This window comes from Panulirus ornatus, chromosome 18, assembly GCF_036320965.1.
Source record: "Panulirus ornatus isolate Po-2019 chromosome 18, ASM3632096v1, whole genome shotgun sequence".
NCBI classification, from domain to species: Eukaryota; Metazoa; Arthropoda; class Malacostraca; order Decapoda; family Palinuridae; genus Panulirus; species Panulirus ornatus.
This window is the reverse complement of record NC_092241.1, coordinates 50,623,692-50,643,358: the sequence shown is the minus strand read 5'-3', so window position 1 is coordinate 50,643,358 and position 19,667 is coordinate 50,623,692. Positions and strand designations below refer to the sequence as shown.

Genomic DNA, 19,667 nt, shown 5'->3' with positions numbered 1-19,667 from the left:
GCCTAGTGCGTGTGAGCCTAGTTAGTGTGAATTGACCCCAGTGCGAGTTGAGCCTAGTGTCAGTTGAGCATAGTGCGAGTTGAGCCCAGTATGAATTGAGTCTAGTGCGAGTTGAGTCTAGTGTGTGTTGAGTCTAGTGCGAGTTGAGCCTAGTGTGAATTTACCCCAGTGCGAGTTGAGTCGTGCGAGTTGAGTCTAGTGCGAGTCGTGTGAAATGAGCCCAGTGCGAGTTGAGCCTAGCGCAAAGGTGAGCCTAGCGGGAGTTTGAAGTTCGTGAGTTCCTCGCGTTACCCTTAAATGGAACATTCTTCACCAGACGTGGTTCCGTTTGCGACTGATTTACCCTTCAGTCTTCCTTTAGTTCAAAATTCTCCTCTGATCCATCGCTCTGTCTTGCCCATGATCTAGCGTCTCTCTCTCTCTCTCTCTCTCTCTCTCTCTCTCTCTCTCTCTCTCTCTCTCTCTCTCTCTCTCTCTCTCTCCTTTCTCGCTGTTCAAATGTAATGTGCTTTACGCTGTCAGAGACCTGTGCAAAGTCGAGGGAAAATATGGTGTCCAAATATGCATTCTATCCCATCACGTTGAAAATGTTCACAAATATGTTATTGTAAGTACAGTTTTATGCTTGGGGTGCGTACATTGTCCACGCACGGGTCTGTCTTAGTCTTTTTTTTTTATTAGCTGTTATTGATAGAGAGAGAGAGAGAGAGAGAGAGAGAGAGAGAGAGAGAGAGAGAGAGAGAGAGAGAGCTCTAGGTGTAGTTTGACATGCCCGGGGGAATCTACCCTAAGCCTAACTTACCAAAAAAAATTACCATACCATTGGATTAGGTTGAACCTTAAACAACTTCCTATGTAACCCAGCCTAACTTTATATAACTCATAGGCTCAGTTGAAAAGAGGTGAAGGCAAAGAAAAAAGAAAATATCATAAAAGGGGATAGGGGGTGAAAGTGAGACTTTTTATTTTTTAACGTCAATAGAATCTGTGGCGAATGATCATGCCAACGACCAAAAACGTCGGCAATCAGACCATGGTTTGCTCTATCAGTGGGTGCCGTGGACCGCCGCTCACTTACGAAAACGGCGCGTTGACAAAAACCAGTCATGATAATTATAAGGTAAAGTCTTGCGCGCGGCGGCTCCGGGCGCGAGGTTTCGCCCTGAGTCACCCGTGTCTGGGGCGGGCTGGGACATCCTCAGCAGGAAGGGGCCAATCACAGCGCCTCCCACCTTCCTCTGACGTCACAGAGGACGATTTTGACGCCACAGACCGCGGGGGTTGGGGGGGGGGGGGGATATGTATTAGCATCGGGGTCCGACCCTCCCCGTCCGGGGGAAGGGCCAATCCCAGAGCGGATGGAATGTGACGTCACAGAGGGTGGCTGTGACGTAACAAGGCACCCTCCATACCCAGTATGTGAATGATGAGAAGCCAAGTGTATTTTTCCTTATTAGTCAACACCCTGGACTTGGCAGTGAAGACGATGTGTTTATACCGAATACAGAGTATTTAGAGTGAATATTGACTTACCTTAAGTGTTTTGTTACAGTAATAAAGAACTCGTTCTTCACAAGGTAAAATGATCTCTTAAATTCCTCAGCCAAGTGAAAGGATGTTTAAAGTTCACGTATTATTTATGAGGTCCTTAACCACACTCATGTTCATTGACCTGACTCTCAAAACTGGCACAGTTGGGTGTATCAAGACGGCCCTGTTCACCAGGTTAAAAGCGGATGATTGGTATAGTTAGAGGTAGGTAGAGGCTGAAGAAAGATAATGTAGCTCTTGGTTGACTGAGTCAAACCGGGTCTCTCTCTCTCTCTCTCTCTCTCTCTCTCTCTCTCTCTCTCTCTCTCTCTCTCTCTCTCTCTCTCTCTCTCTCTCTCTCTCTCTCATATGAGTGTATGGCAGTAATGGTGGATCCCCTCAACAGGTACAGTACCATGCAGACTTCGAGAAGAACAAGGCCAAATTCACCCAGGTGGCTGACGATCCAGAGACCCAGCGGCTCAAGAAGAACACACAGATCATCAGGTGAGGGAGTGAGAGGCAATGGTATCAGGTTGGAGGCAGGGAGAGATGATTGCACCATGCATGTGGTGGAGGGAGGGAGAGGTGGTGGCATCAGGCTGGTGATGGAGGGAGGGAGAGGTGGTGTCATTAGGCTGGTGATAGAGGGAGGGAGAGGTAGTAGCATCAGCCTGGTGATGAAGGGAGGGAGAGGTAATGGCATCAGCTTGGTGATGAAGGGAGGGAGAGGTGTTGGCATCAGGCTGGTGATGGAGGGAGGGAGAGGTAGTGGCATTAGGCTGGTGAGAAGGGAGGGAGAGGTAGTGGCATCAGCCTGGTGATGAAGGGAGGGAGAGGTGTTGGCATCAGGCTGGTGATGGAGGGAGGGAGAGGTAGTGGCATTAGGCTGGTGAGAAGGGAGGGAGAGGTAGTGGCATCAGCCTGGTGATGAAGGGAGGGAGAGGTGGTGGCATCAGGCTGGTGATGGAGGGAGGGATGGGTGGTAGCATCAGGCCAGTTTTGAAAGGAGAGGTGTTGGCATCTGGTTGGTGGTGGAAAAAGGAATAGGTTATGTCATTAGGCTGGTGATGGAGAGTGAAAGGTGATAACTTACAATTACTTACACCAGAATTCTGCCAAAAGGTAGGGCTCATGTATAGTGCAGGAAAATGTAGAATTATGAAGAACAAATTGTGTTGTCAAATTCTGAGATTGAGAGATTGTATGTTTGCAGACTGAATTCTAGCAGCATATGTGTGGGTGGCTAAAAGAAAAGACAGGTACCTTGGCCATTTGAGTAAAGCTTGACAGCTACCTGAGTGTTAGCTAACTTTGCAGCTGTCACTAACCATCCTGATACCTAAGGTGGGTAGTACTATCAGAAGCTCCGTGTTTGGTGGCTGCCTACCAGGGAAGCTTCACCAGTGCTGCCCACCTGGGTGTTGGTAGGGTTAGTGATCACTGTGCTTCAGTAGCTTTCAAGTTGTGCTCGAATGGCTCAGGTAAGTGTCTTTTCTTTTCACCTAACCCACATGTTGGCTGCTAGCATTCAGCCTACAAACATACAGTCTCCATCTCACACATAACACTCAACAACACATAACTCACACAACTCGTCCTTCGCAACTGTAAATTTCCCTGTGGTGAGTGTTATGCCCAAATCCCTGTTTTTAGGCAGAACCTTTCCATAAAAACATTCACAAGTAAATAAGTAATGATTAGCTTGATGCCACCACTTCCTCTCTTACTACCCTGATGCCACCAACCCTTGTGATGTAGGCAGTATTTATCATCATACCTGTGAATATCTACAATAAGACTTTACCATGGCAACATGGCTAGTGGGTAGCCCTCATCATTTGAATTGCATTTTGAAGAACAATGTTTCTTTTAACTGCCTCCCCTCTTCTTGTCATCTTTTTTGTTGAATAATGTTTTTGTAGCTGCTACTCCTTTAGCATAGTTATCTATTCTAGATTCACCCAGTATAGTTTTCAAACATGTTTGATCCTCTTTTGAATGTTTCTATGGTCACTCCATGTGAATTCTTAGATCCCCAGTTTTTTCTGTTTCCATACTTGATTGACATTTCCTGTGTTAGGGAGATAGCTCCAAGAACAAAGAAAAGCCACATTCGCTCTCATCCATTCTCTTGCTGTCATATGCAATGCACAGAAACCACAGCCCCCTGTCCACAACTGGGCCCCACAAACCTTTCCCTAGTTTCCCTTAGCTGCTTCACACAGCATTGTTCAGTCCACTGATAGCACAGCAACCCCTATATACCACATTGTTCTAATTCAAACTGTCCCCAGCATGCCTTTCATCCTACTACATGTTCAGGCCACGATCACTCAAAATCTTTTTTCATTCCATCTTTCCATCTCCATTTTGGTGTCCTCCTACTCCTTGTCCCTTTCACTTCTGACTCATCTATCCTCTTTGTCATCCTTTCCTCACTCATTCACTCCATATGTCCAAATCATTTCAGCACACCCTCATCAGCTCTTTCAACCACACTTTTTTATTTCCACACCTCTGTCTTACCCTTTTATTATTTACTCAATCAAACTGCCTCACAGTACATATTGTCCTCAAAAATTTCATTTCCAACACTTCCACACTCTTCCACATATCCTCATCCAAAGCCCATGCTTCACATCCATGCAACATTGTTGGGACTTCTATATCTCTCTTTCCACACATTCTTCGATGCTCCCAGAACCTCTCCACCCCTTCATTCCATACAGACAGCATACTCACTCCTTTTTAAGACTTCTGCATTTACCTCCCTCACCACCCCATCCATAAACAAAATCAACAGCTGTAATGGCATCACACACCATTGCTACAGACCAGCCTTTGCTTGGAGCCACACACTCTCCTCTCTTCCTACTCATAGACATGCCTTACACACTTTCCTTCCTCGCCATAAAACCTTCCAGAGGGCATTTCAGATGGGATGATTGGGGTCTTTCCAGAGAAAGATTCCCAGGTATTGCATTAGATAATCATCCTGACATCCTTGTAGGGCAGTCGCATAACACTGTCATGTACCGTTTTGGTATTTTCCCAGGAACTACTCTTGCCTTAATGATACTGTATTATCCTTACCTGGTTGCTTTCAAGTGGCTTCAGGGTGGTGAGGGAGGGAGAGCTAGTAGCGTCATGCTGATAATGAAAGGAGGGAGAGGTGGTGATATCAAGCTGGAAAGGGAAGGAGTGAGAGGTGCTGGCATCAGATTGGTTTTGGTTTGTGGGAAGGGTGGAGGCATTAAACAGGTAAAGGAGGGAGGGTGAGGTGGTGGCATTAGACTGGTGTAGGGAGAGAGAGTTAGTGACATTAGTTTGATGATGGAGGTAGGGAGAATTGGTGACATCAGACTGATGATGGAAGGAGGGGGAATTGAAGGCATCAGGCTGGTAAGAGAGGGTTAGAAGGTGACTATAAGTGTTGTGTTTGTTTATGAACTTAGAATACTCAAGTGGTTCTAAGAACTAATATTTAGTTGAGCTGAAAACCAGTGATGACTAATGCAGCAGATAGGTGAACAATATTGCATTTTATTGAATTTTGTATAAAAAGACTTCATATGTTTATGCAGCAGCTGTGTGAATACTATTGTATTTTCTTGAATTTTGTATAAAAACTTAGGTTTTGTTTAACACTCCATATTTTCTTCTAGTAATGTGATATATCATGGGGAATTGGCAAAGAAGTCCGAAATGGAACGTAAACGGGCAGAACCAAATGACGAGGATGAAGGTAATGTCTCCAGATTTTTTTATCATCTTTCAGGTTACCCCATTATGCATTCATACCATTTTATAAGTGATAAGTATGTTCATGTAGTAAATCTCTGCCTGAACAATATCTTGGCTGTAGTTCAGGACAATAATCCTTTTTGTGGGTCCGTGAAGGTTTAAGCAAATGTGGTTCAGTTCTCTTTATTGCTTTTCGTGTAAGGTTTTCTTCTAATTGTTATGAATTTATTTTTCAGTTGCCTTAACATAAATGCCTGTGCATTGGTACTTGAATATGTTAAGAAGTGAAACTCCATAATCTTCCAAAGCCAGTGACAGAGCTTGGCAGACTCTTTGAAAGAAGAAAGTTTAGAGTAAATGATAACAAAAGTAAGGTAATGAGATGCAACAGAGGGATGAGACAGGGTGGTTTAAGTTTGAATGAGAAGGGCTTAGGGAAAATGGAATGTATTGGGTACCTCACAATGGATGTGGCAGCAGTTGGAACTATAGGGGCTGAAATGTGCGGTAGGTTGGGAGAGGGGCTTAAGGTCCAGGATATATTAAAGAGTGTGTGGAAGGAGAGGTCTGTGTCTGACAGGGCAAAGATGGGTATGTGTGAAAAGATATTAGTCCCAGCATTGTATGATGTGAATCTTGTAAGAGGGTAGCTGTCTTGGAATTGAAATGCTTGAGGAAGATATGTGGTATGAGTTGGGTTGATGGTGCAAGCAATGACATAGGAAATAGGTGTGGTAATAAGTGCAGTCTGGGTGAAAATGACCAGGAGGTGTTGAAATGGTTCAGATATATGGAGTGAAAGAGCAACAAAAGGCAAAGAGAATCTACTTGTGTAAAGTGGAGGAAGGAAAAAGAGATGGAAAAATGGATTGAAAATGGTGTTGGGGTATCAGGCTATTCAGGAGGGGAAGAGGCATGCCTTAGGTAGAATGAATTGGATTTATGTGCTAAAACTGAGGGAATGGGATGACATGCTGTCAGTGGGTTGAACCAGGTCATATGAAGTGATCAAAGTAAATCATGAGATAGTTTGGGATTTACCTATGGGTGGTAGCTTCTGGTTGTAGTACTTTGTACATGACAGCTAGAGAGTGGATGTGTGCAAATGAGGCTGTTGTTCTTTATTTCTTGATGTTACCACATTAAGGCAGGAGAGGCAGTTGGTATAAAGAAAATTAGAACTGAATTATTTTTAGATTATGCTGATTGGAGGTGATATATAGTGTAGAAATAATAAGTTGTGTATGCACAGAAACTGAATTTTCCCCAAATTGTTTTAACAGAATTTCGATTTGAAATTCTACTGCTCCTTATTACATAATATTCTATTTCATAATGCTTATCATGAATGAGGATGGTGAAAATAGCACTGGCTCTCTCTTTTTATCCTTTCATCTTTATACAAGTACGTCCCAGTTGAAGTTGGTATACTCAGTCCATGCACTAGTCATCAGATTCCACCCTTATTTTGCAGGATTTTTTTTTTTTTCACTGCATAATTTCTTGTGCACAGTTTCTCTTTCCTTCTGTTAACATTTTTGTTTCATGTTGATACCTATAATACTTGATCACTTCAATGAGTGCCACCACAGGAAAAAGGTTGTGTTTGGCAGCCTTCAAACAGTAATGCCAGCTTAATGTTTTGCTGCACATTTTTGAACTTCTTCCTCTCCTTCAAACATTCCTATTTTTTACCTTTCCGATATTTTTCTACCCTCTGCCTTTCTTTTCATGTTCATATTTTGCTTTCCTTCTTATTTATAGATTTTGAGGCAACTCTCTTTCTTTCACACATTTTTCTTAATGCAGACAAATGGCATCTACATCCTAATGTGAAAGCCAGGCCATTATACAAAATTCTCCAACACATTGAAATATCCAGACCAGCCTGTGAGTCAGTTATTTTAAGGCTATTAAAGCTATTTTGCTTGCAAAATACTTCTGACCATACACTCCATGATGTAGTACTGTATTTTGATATGTTAATTGAAACAAACCTTTCTATATTTATCAGCAGTTAAAGTATGAGTACTGAAGTACCATTTAACAGTATTGAGGAGGGTAAGGCTTGTGTGCATTTCATACCCATCAAAAGTTGCACTTTAGTCTGTATAGAAAAAACTAGGAGAGATGATGTTGCACAGATTAGAGAACACAAGCATGCAGTTATATCACCTAGCACAAATAATACTGTATTCCTCTAGTTACTGAATTAGTCATGCTCTTCATGAGAATGATAACATCCTATTACTGTGTTTGAGTAATTGTAGAAAATTTAGAATAACTGAATCATGATTTACTTTGAAGTACAAAAATTTCAATCTCTCTTCTGTGTATGTCTATACCTCCAGTGCCTTGTTCCTCTTTAGAACTTCCCTTTAGAGTTATGGCCACAACAGAAAAGTCTCCAGATTGCCCTGTTCAAACATACATCCCTAGCATGCTCCATCGCCTTACACTTTTCTAGGTCTTCTCTCCAGACACTCTGTCTGTAGGAGGCTATAAACTTGATCCTTGCATTAGATTGCTGGTTCTCAGGTCATTACTTGATTAAGATCAAATTTAAGCTGAAACTTCCACATTTCTCATTCATTTTTCAGTTTTTTATGCTGTTTACTTTTGTGTATTAATACCACTATTGAGCCTCGAACCTCTGCTCCAAGATTACAGTAGGCAGAAGCGGTTGTCCACTTATTCACTGAAGGAACCAGCTTTTCAGCTAATCAAATATCTGTTCTTCTTATATATATATATATATATATAGCAATGTGGATTTATTCTGGGCCAGTTTGCCTTGCATCAGCAACCAGTGATAGCTTTTTACCGAGTTCATTGACACCCCAGGGGTTATACAATCTTGAAATAAGTGCATAACCATGCACACTTCATTGAACGTGTAAATGCCCCCATCAGTGAGCCTTGAACTTCATACTACAGAGGCAGCAGTGCTTATCCCCTGGACTAATGGATATTTGATTAGTCTAATAGCCAGTTTCTCTTTCTTATGGCCTATTGGCCAAGTGGTTAAGTTCTCCCAGCTCCTGCCTCAGTGGGCAAAGGTTTAAGGCTTGCTAGTAGAATTCTTTTTATGCTAGCACAGTGTGTTTTAACAAGCACTTTATATCAGGTTCACATAACTTGTTTGTTGTCAGGGACCTTAATGAAAAGCTTTTACTGTTGCTGATGATTGGAGAACAAGCTCAGTGAATTCAACATTGCCTATGAATGATGTCAGTGGCTATTTGTTTGGTCATGCATACAAGTCATGATTATGTTTAATGAGAAATATTCATTTGTAACTTGATTGAATTACATATGGTTTTATGGTATACATAGGAGACCATTTGGTTTATGCTGCACAACCTTGGGAGAGAGTAAGGGCTTGCCCCTATCCCCATTGATGATTGTTTTCCTTTGTTACATTCACACTACAGCACCACTAATGATTTTCTCTAAATGATTCTGCTGATACCATTATCATACCATTTCTTTATTGCTCCAATCACTTATGTACACATATTTCTCATGTAATGCCCTCTTACTTCCACTTGATCAGTTTTGTATAATTAATGAAGCAACCCACATTTTCTGTGGACATACACTGATTCCAAGTTGCAGCCTGCTTCTCAGATGAGATAGGTGATAGCATATCAGGCCATGAAACTTACTTTCTCCTGAATGTAATTGTGCCTTTATTTCTGCTTGGAAAATTTTCATAGCTATTCTTCTATTATTCTTAAACTCAAGTACACCTCATAAAAAGAAAGTGTGGTGATTTGATATCTTTGCCTATTGATGAATTTCTCTGGTCCTTCTCTTAATCAAGCACGTCCTCAACAACTTCTATAATTTGCCTTTTTCCCTTTACCTACCAGATCACTCAGTGATTCTTTCTCTTACTTATAAAACCAGTTATAAGTACCTTATTCTTTTCTAACTCTTATCTGGATGATTTTATATATAATCATCCCCTTCCTGCTGAACCTATGCCCACTCCTATATTTTTCTCCCACTAAATCTTCCAAGTACTTTCTAAGCCACTGCTGAATTTGCTTCAATTTCTGCTCGCCTATTTTGTGTCTGTCCTTAAATGCAAATCTTCCCTTTTTCTTGGAAGCATACTTTGATGCAGCCCATCCCAATAATTTGGATAGTTCTAATCCCTCCAGCTATTGCCTCATTACTCACTTTGGTCCACTAAAGGTTTTGAAACTCATCTTAAACACTTGGAATCCCACTCCCTTATTTCAGATCTCCAGAACTTGTAAAGTTTCCATGTGGAAGGGCTATCGGTGATCTCTCCAATTTGACTTGCTTTTTTTCTCTCAGGAAACCAGTTAATCTTTTGTTGTGGTCCATAACATCTCTGATGCATTTGTTAGGGTGCTGCATAAGTCTTTGCTTTGTTTGATCCTTTGACTTTTCTGCTTTCTTTTCTCTAGTTTTAAAGCTTCCTCTCTTGTAGGTCCATTTCCATACTTGTTAATGGAGCAATGTCTCCCTCTTATCCCATCAACAGGAGTGTCCCACATGGTTCTTTCAGATCACCTTTTCTCTTTCTTCTCTCCATCAATTATTTTTTTAGCCACTGACCCAGTCAACTTTTATGCCAATGATTCCAGTCATCATAGTTCAACTTACTTTCCCTTCCCTCTTCACTCTAATGCTCATTCTTTCTCTGGCACTAATCATACCTCCTCTTGTAATTTAGACCTGTGCAGCATCTCAGAATAGGAAGCAGTGATCTGGTTAAAATCAATTGTCCCTAGATCTTTTAAAGAATCACACCTTTCCCTATTGTTAAATATCAAAATATCCAGATGATCCATGCTATGATATAAACATATAAACCAAACCACACCTTCCACTCTATCCTGGAAAACCCACATCATGAACATTACAAAATCTGATTCTTGACAGCCATACCATAATTATCTTTCTTGTGAGCAGTTATTCCATATCTCTGTGGATTTTATTTACCCAGTATGAAGTACGTTGTACATATCTGGGGTGATTCTTCTTTTACCTCTCATAGCCAGGTTCATCTTATGATTTCTGTAGATATCATCTCTCTTCAACCATCTGTCTCCATCTGCCATGATGTTGCTGCTTTCTTGTCCTGCAGGTATTATTTTGGCCAGTGCTTTTGTCAGCTGTCTGCTTGTGTCCCTGCAATACCATTAAAGCTTGGACCTGTGGCATGTACCTAGCTGCTGCTTCCCATAGATTCTTTTTTGTGACCAGCCACATGAGGATTGATCTTTCTATTCTTGAACAGCAGAGCTGTGGAATTCTCTTTTTTCATCTTACCCCTTTCCTACAACCTTTCTCTTTTCAGTCAGGTATACAGACACCTGAGAAGCTATAATTGATTTCATTTTTTTTCTTGTGTTCCTTTTTCCTTTCATCACAGATGATCATGATTAGGGCATGTTTCTGCTTAAGCCAAATCACATACTATAAAAGAAGATAAAGACTAAAATGTTCGTACTTATGACTCAAAACTGGAAATAGCAGCAAAAATATTGGGACCTTTGACTTTTAGAGTTTAGAAGTAGTAGTCATCATGCATGGACTTTTGACCCTTGACTTTGTGGAATACAACTGAAATGCTTTGACATTTACCTTGTGAGAGTTTTGGGATCTTTGACTCTTTACAGTGTGGAAACAGTAACCAAAATTATTAGAGCTTTGGAGATTGAAATCCAGGTGGTTGGACCTTTGATATTAGAGTATGGAAATAGCTGTCATAATGTATGGTCTTTTATGATATTTGGACCTTTGATAGCAACATAAATGTTTGGACCTTTGACTCTTGGTGGTGCGGTGATAACATCTGTTATGTTTTCATCCTAAACTCCTGGGTTTGTAGAAATAACTTGTGAAATGTTTGAAGATGGCTCTACACATGCTACCAGCTCTAACAATGAGAAGTTATTCTTGATATTAGTAGGTAGATGGATATGTAGACAGTTTCATTACATGTGATGATTGGGTAAAGATTACAAGCATCAACTGATGCTTCATATGCTTTACAGAAGTTATCACAGTTTGTAATTAGTTTGCTAGCATAGCATAGTAGTCTAGGTTGCACTGTGGCATATGCTTGGATGAAATTATTTGAGACAATTGACACAGGATTAATGATTTCATTGTCAAATGGATGTTGCATCACATATGAAAAAGAGCTGATTTGTTTTGTTGCCAAAATTCATCATGTTATTTAGTTAGGCATCTGTAAAGGCTAACAGTGGTTTCTTAGATTTTTACATGAAGCATACACATCAGTATAACATTACACTCATGTATATGCTATCAGATATGAAACCAGTAGAATGTATAGAATATAGAAAGAATGCAGACGTCTGCCCTGATTAATTTGAAAACCCAGTCCCAAATATATTGTAGATTCTAGAGGGTAAGGTAAACCATAGAATAGTATATTGGGCTTATCTGTTGTAGGTGAGATCCACTCTATGTTATATATGGCAGCCAGAGAGTGTATGTGTGCAAATGAGGCCATTATTCATTTGTTCCTGATGCTCCCTCACTAAAGTGAGTGAAACAATTGTTAATAAAAAAGATTGAAAGAATTTCAGCTTGCCTCATCTGTCATAGGAGTGAATAGAAAACATCATAGCTGATAACTGCTTAAGAAGTAATATTATTGAAGAATTGCAACAAAGGGTATTGTATTGTGTATATTAGGTGGCCATCTCCAGATCACCCACCCTAGGTGGAATACTGTGAGAAGTTGCGTTAAGTTTTTCAAGCATCCTACAATTACTCAGTTTGTTGAATGATTAGTTTTCTCCCAGCTGCTCAGCCTCACTGGAACCCCACGGGGAAGTGACACTATGTCTTTGGGTCCTCTTGGACCTGACTTCATACAGGTAACTTCAGATATATAACATAAACATGATATCTGGGAAGATAACATTAACAGGTCTGTGCCTTCCAGAGGCCCAGTTTCAAGTAGAGTCTTGCACCCTCTAGTAAGCCTAATCATGGTGAAGCAATCAGAAGAGAAGGATGAAGTCATTTTAATCCCCCCACAAATATGGCATTAAGTAAAAAGACTGCAAAATATCACTTGTATTTGAAGATGACCTGTGAGGATAGAAGAGCCTCTTAAAGCATAAGAAGTTATACATAAGCAAAGTATAGATGATTTTGCTATTTTTCCAGCCACCCAAAACTTCTGAAAATCATAGGAAAATGATGCTGAGTTGTCACTCAGACTGGCAAATGGCTGGAAAACTAGAGGATTAACAGATTTAAATCTGTGATTATTTTTGGACTGACTGAAGATCAGATACCAAATAAAGGGGAAAGTGGAATGAGAGAAAAAATACTGAGTAAAAGATTACTGGAGGATATAGAATTGCCAGGTGCAATTTCTGAGATAAAAGCTTAAGAGGAATTGATAGTTTTGATCAGGACGGGAACATCCAGCTATAATTATGTTTGTTCTAGAGTCCCACCGTAAGAGAATTGTTGAGGAGACCAGCTGTCTACTAGCGAGTATTGAATTGCACTCAAGTTTATGGATAAGGAAGTGTCCAGCAAGCCGTTCATATCTTACATAAAATCAAAGCTGTGATGTGTTTAGGTTTGGTCAGTGACTCTAAAGAAGCATAAAGAGCTACTGTGATAGAGAAGTTCCAGAGGAGAGCGACAAAGATAGTATCAGAATTAAGAGAACTGGGTAACAGAGAAAGGCATGAGGCCTTAGATTTGCCCACCTTGGAAGTGAGAAGTTTGAGGGTTGATGTGATCGCAGCCTTGAAGTTTTTAAAACCAAGTAATGATGTAGACAGTGAACAGTTCTTTGAGAGATGTAGAAATAGAATAGCTAGAGGATATAGAATGAAATTGATTTAGAAACTTGTTAAGAAAGATGTGGAAAAATATTTTGCTGGTATGAGAGTGGTGGATAAATGTGATGAAATGATTGAAGACATACATAATGTAGACATCATACAGAAATTTAAGTCGTGTAATAGTAGAAAATGTTCAAGAGATAGAGCACCATGAGTGTAAAAGTCCCTTGCCATAAAATACAAATAGGTAATTATGCTCACATACATACACACCCACACCCTCAGACCTCTGTGGTATAGTGGTTAGCATTACTGACTGTTAGGCATGTATGGGCAACCTGGAATCAAACGCACATAATTTCAAATCCTGGTCATGAAACCAGGTCCACAATCCACCCAGCTGTTCACTCACCCCTAGGTGCTTGTTAATAGAATGGGTACCTGGCACTCAATAGATAGGTACCTGGAACACACTAGGGCGTTTGTGTGTGTGCATACATGCATAAAAGGTTAACAGATCAGGTGGTATGTGTAAAGCTCTCTCTCCGTAACACACAAGTGGTAATTACACACACACAAGAGTCAGCTTACACCCAATCTAGGTGTTCATCCTCCTCTCAGAGCTAGTTGATATATGGGTGCCAAGGTTAGGCTTGTGAATGTGTTTGCTTACATACATAGGACTATAGAAATGGTACATGGATAGAAGGTTGAGATGGGGCAATACAGATGTGAAACTTTTTTCGTGTAACACACAAATAGTAATCACACAGCAAACAAAAGGCAAAAAGCAGATATGAATGGGCCTTGCAGGTGATATAGCAAAAACCTATATGTAGAACATCACATCAGGAGGATTATTAAGGAGCTGAATTCCCTGTTAACATCAAGTAGCTGTACATGGACATATAAGTGTTCAGAAAACAATTTACAGCATATTAGATTGAGTCTCTAAGTACTGAACACCAGCAGAGTCTCCCTACATGAGAGAAAATATTGATCTATTGGAAAAGATCCAAGGTGGACAATGAAGTTTTTACACATAGGTCAAGGAACTAAGTTATAAAAAGAGGATGATAATCATGGAAGTATTCACCTCTGAAGAGAGAAGGAAGGTACGAGAAATAAAGATCTTGCAAGTTTGTCTCTTTTGTGTTCCTCTTCATTATAAATGGAGAACTGTCTGAATTTGTGACTGTAAAATGTAGACACTTTCTAGATGTTTAACAGGTGATAGAGTACTATTGAAGAACTGCGCGAGTTTGCAACTTTTAAAGACATGATTTCCTGATTTTTATCAAGTGATGATCAACCCTGTACAGAAAAAATTATCTTAACAGGCTTTTGTGCTCTTTTTTTCATTTGAGTAAAAGTGAACTAAGTTTCTAAGTGTGCAAGTACATGTTTCACTTTATTACTCTGGGTGTGGTTTGAAGATGTATGTATGTGTTGTTCAGAGGCTGTATATACTTGGTTCGTCCAATCAAATAGGGAATTGAAAATAAAAGTTAAAACTCTTATTGAAGTGTAGAGGCCCATGTTTCATTTCAACACATTGGATGTGTGTTAGAGATGTCTGTGAGTGATGTTCAGAGGCTGTATGTACCTGATTTGCCTAGTTGAATTGGGAATGAAATAATTATGATAGGGGGATAGATAGACTTTTGTGCAATTGTAATGTTTATTCTCACCCTCACAGGAACAATGTGCAGCATATTTAATGATCTGGTTATGAAATAATAATTTACCAGTTAACTTTTTTCCTTCCATATGTTTTGTCTATATTCATTACACTTACATCTTGTATGAAGTAAAATTTATGAAGAATGGATTGTGAAATAACAGAATCTTTTTTCTTTTTCTAGAATGAATGAATGGTGTACGTATTACAGAAATAGAAAACTTGGGGAACAATGAAAAGTATAAGGGTTTGGTACCAGGTAGCAACTGGACTTTGGCATGCACAGTATTTGTATGTGGTAGCAATTGTAGGTCTAGTATTCATTGATATTTATGCATCAGATATCTGCATCCCATTTTGGACTATTCATTGGTGTGTTGGCAAACATTAAAAACATTTTGGACCAACTAGAGGAAAATTACAAAAACTCACTGTACTATATATGTACATACAAAGTATATCTGATCACCCATGCTGGAGTTGATCTACAGGCATGTTGGGTGCAGAATGAAGCAGTCTAACTGATTGGAGAGCAGTTTTACTAGATTCCAGACTAAGCTATAAGCTATGTAGGTGAAGACAATCCTTTGAAATTTATGCAAGATACATGTAAATTCTGATTTGGTAATTTACTGATAGCATTGACCTGTTAATGTTCTGTACCTAGAAAAAGTTACTAGAAATGTTTAAAAACGTAAAGAATTGCACAAAAGCAGTGATTTGCCATACCAAATCAGTTTACCATTGTTGATGTTTGAGTTAATTGCAATGGATTTGCAAAAATTCCCAGCCTGAGGAAGTAAACAGCACATGCAAAACTCCCTCTAGTTGGGCAACATTCATATGTGACACGTAACAAAATCCAAGATGGTGTTACTTAGAAAGCCACATTTTGGTTATAAGAAGCATCATCATTGACACTGTGACCCCTTTTTAGATTTTTTATTGTCATTTGCCATAATTAAGCAACATGGAAAACATAATAGAACCCTTCATGTAGGACATCACCTTACCTAAACACACCAACTATAGTCAAAACAGCATTGAATACTGAATTAGAAGAATCTCTTCATATGAAACATTGATAGCAGCATAACATCTTTCTTCTTTACCTTTATTTGATGTCTTAAAAAGAACTTAACTGACAAACTTACGTTTGCAAATGGCCTGCTCATAGAATAGCATTCTCTTAGACCATGATAAAAACCTAATGACGCTGAGGTAGCAATGCCTGCATAGAATTTTTACAGAACATAAATGCCCAGGTTTTGGATTGTATGTAAAGAACTCATACATGCTTTTGAATTTTAAAATCCTTGTGCAACATGCAGAAGTCTTCTTTGCTTCAGTCAAAGCTGAAACATGATTGTTCTTAATGTAGAAATTAACATACAGCATTATAGCATCACGGAACCAGGAAGGGAAATTCACTCCTGCATTGAAAACCATAAAAATTCTGTTCCAGATATTTTTCAAAGGCATACCATGCTTAAATTAGCAAAAGTTAATGCAGTAGCAGAGAAATACTTTAAATGAGCTCAGGTGAATAGCCTCATTTAAGGGAGCTTTTCAAATTGAGAAAGTTCCCCCTGATATAACATGTAACAGAACCAGCCAAAAGTGATAATGTCTAAGGTGACTAAAAGGGAAGGGATCGGGGGGCTGCAAATCCTTCCCTCTCGTTTTTTTTTAATTTTCCAATAGAGGAACAGAGAAGGGGGCCAAGTGAGGATATTCCCTCAAAGGCTCAGTCCTCTGTTCTTAACACCGCCTTGCTAATGCATGAAATGGCAAATATTATGAAAAAAAAAGCAATCATCAAAACAGCATTTTCATGCTATACTCTGAATGTTATGCTGATGACCTTTGCAGATATCACAATGTGGGCTAACATCTCTTTGATGTGATGGTTAGTAATTTCACATCTAACATCTATAGAGACTTGGAAATAGTGATTAATGTACAAAGTGCCAATCACCTGGTGAGTACTCTTTGATAATCCACTGTATCAGAGTCCTAAATAGTGAAAGTATGTATTGGATACCCACTAGCAAGGAAAGGCAAAGGAAATGGTTGAATGGAAGAAAAGAGCATTATATTAGTCTTTTTAGAGATGGAGACGGCTAAACTTCTCAAGCACTTCTACTTTCCCACCAAATGAAACATAATTTATAGAGTTGAGATCTTTAGAAAGAATAAGATTTCTTTTTTTTTTATAACTGCTAAACCCTCATGCCATAGCAAGGTAGTGTTAGGAGCAGATGTCAAAGCCTTCAAGTAAAAGTCCTCATTTGGTTCCTGTTATTATTTTTAGAAACTGATAATACTGGTGGGAAAGATTTCAAGTCTCCTTCTGCTGGTTGATAATACTGGATGGGGGGGAGGTTTCAAGTCTCCTGCTCCTGGCCTTAGTTACTTTCTACAACATGCAGGAAATGTTTAGACAATATTTGTTCTAACAAGTATCAGATCATAAAGTCTCTCCAGAAAATCTGCAAGTGCAAGGAAAGTAATGCACTAAATGAACTAAATTCTGTCAGCTGTGCTATGTCCATTTACATTGAAGAAGGTACCAACATAGATGAAATAAGAGCAATTAGCAGAACCATGTAGAAGGTATATGAATCTGTGGTTAGTAATCTAAACATCATCCTCAAGATGGGTAAAATCACTTTACCCTGAACATGTTCAGAGAAGCAGAGGGGCAACTTGGTCCCAGACCAGCTTTGGAGTGGATGGTAGAGATAGGAGCCTCTAAAAAAGAGCATAAGGTATATACAATGCGAGAACCCTCTGTGATCCACTTATTCAGCTTTTATCCCATGGATATTGAAAAAGCCATAAATGGCATGATCAAGTACTGAGCTCCAGGCAAAAATATTTTTTAGTTCTGAAATGCCTTTAGCAAAAGCTTTCACAGGTCTTTGGAGAAATACCTTGAACTCTATTGTCACTCCAGAGCAGGGTAGATCAGATAAAGTGGATTATCTTATCCATCCATTCACAGATCATGATTTTAGGTTTGGAAAAATCCGATGCCCTTCAATGTTAAGAGCAGGAAATAGTGCTGTCTTCCATTTCTTTCCTTATTTTTGTTTAAGGCACTGATGAAAACTCACATATGAATGTATATTATCCTTCATGAAAGCAAGGCAGTATTATCCATCAGAGAACTAAGGAATTGTAAATAAACGGAGAAAATGTTTGGGCCTTTTATAGTAACAATAAGTATAATTGAGAGAAATTTCAACAACAACTTTGCTTCAGAAGAAATGTAGAAATCAGTTAAGATTTATTACATACATAATCACTTATTACTACAATGAAAAAGAGGTGTGTTAAGGATCTTGATGTGATTTTCTTTGACTTCACTCTTAGCTATCTCTGCAGCATTTCCTGTTTCAGAGAAAGATGATAGATACGTGTTGGTTACTGGTAACCTTCATGATCGAAGAAGCAGAAAACAGTAATAACACTTTGAATCACAGTTTGAAGCTGATGAATATGCTGAACTCAAAGAGGAACATTGTGCACAGATTCAGTTAAACTCTTAAATTTCAAGAGTGAATTAAAAACACTAAGTTTCCAGTGAAGCATTGATGCAAGAAACACTGTAATATGCAGTAGGAGTTCATGTCGCAAACTTGCATACAAACATAATCACCCACTTATGTGAGATGTACGGTAGATATAAAAGACAATATGTGAGATAAAGATAACTTCCAAGGCTCCAAAAGAGGAAAACAGTCATAAGCATTAAGGCCCAATGCTCTTTGGATTGATGATGATGAATGCAAGGATCACCATTAACCAGTTGCTGGATGTATTCAGAAGGGACCTGGGCCAGCCTTTGAGAGTGTACACGAGCAGTACATACATGGGGCAGTTATGATGGTAGGGACAACAAATAGTTGGAAAAACAAGTTCCCAACCTGTTGAAATTGTTCTAACAGTGCTCTGAAGCTATATAATGTAATTCAGCAAAAGAACTTTGAGTTAGGGATCCTAGTATCTTTGAAACATATCTTTAGCTTGTATTTTGCAGTCAAATGTTTTCATACATAATAGATAAAACAGACATTGGTGTTACCACCGTACAGCTTCAGATTCAAGCAGTGCACGATGTATGAGTTAGGGATCCTAGTATCTTTGAAACATATCTTTAGCTTGTATTTTGCAGTCAAATGTTTTCATACATAATAGATAAAACAGACATTGGTGTTACCACCGTACAGCTTCAGATTCAAGCAGTGCACGATGTAAAGTGATGTAAGCCTTATCTTGATTTCCACTGGCATAAAGCTTTCATGACAGACCAGTAGCATTTTGTTTACTGTAAGCACAGTTGCCAGTTCAGTAGTGTTCTATATTTTTGCAAATTTGAGCTGAGATTGAAAATGGTAGATGCATGTATTTTAGATGAGAGGGCATTATGTATTACATAAAGATGTGGCTGTTCATAAGGATGCATGTTGCTATGGCATTGGTATCATTAATGACATTCAATATTACATTTTTACTTAGAATTCTAAGAAACTTTTTAAACATGATGTATTAGGTGCCTGTATTATTGATAATCAAAAAAATCTGAATCTTGCATAGTTTTGTTTTCTTTTATTTAAAATCTCTGAGATTACCAGTGCTGTAGCAAATTACTTTGGGATACAGGAACTTGTATAGCTTTTATTAACATAGTTGCTTAGTAGATTTGATGCTAAATTACAAGATGCATAAGAATGTGCAGGAAAAGGACCAAATGTGAATTTTCATAATGTTGATCTTAGATGATTGTTGTATCATACAGTCGGTAAAGGTGGATTGCATACTTTCTTGTTGCATTTTCATTTATTTTTTCTTTTAAATTACCCTAGGACTGATTTCTTTGA

General features: G+C 39.1%; 1 protein-coding gene across 3 annotated transcripts in view; it reads left to right on the top strand.

Annotated features, from left to right (window-relative positions):
- The window catches only part of Lasp (LIM and SH3 domain protein Lasp), a 459,511-nt gene that overhangs the window by 398,159 nt on the left and 41,685 nt on the right, over positions 1-19,667 (top strand). For all 3 annotated transcript variants that reach the window (XM_071673158.1, XM_071673156.1, XM_071673159.1), the window contains 2 exons: positions 1,937-2,037; positions 5,199-5,278. In XM_071673158.1, coding sequence (XP_071529259.1) covers positions 1,937-2,037; positions 5,199-5,278 — 181 coding nt within the window. The remainder of the gene's footprint in view (positions 1-1,936; positions 2,038-5,198; positions 5,279-19,667) is intronic.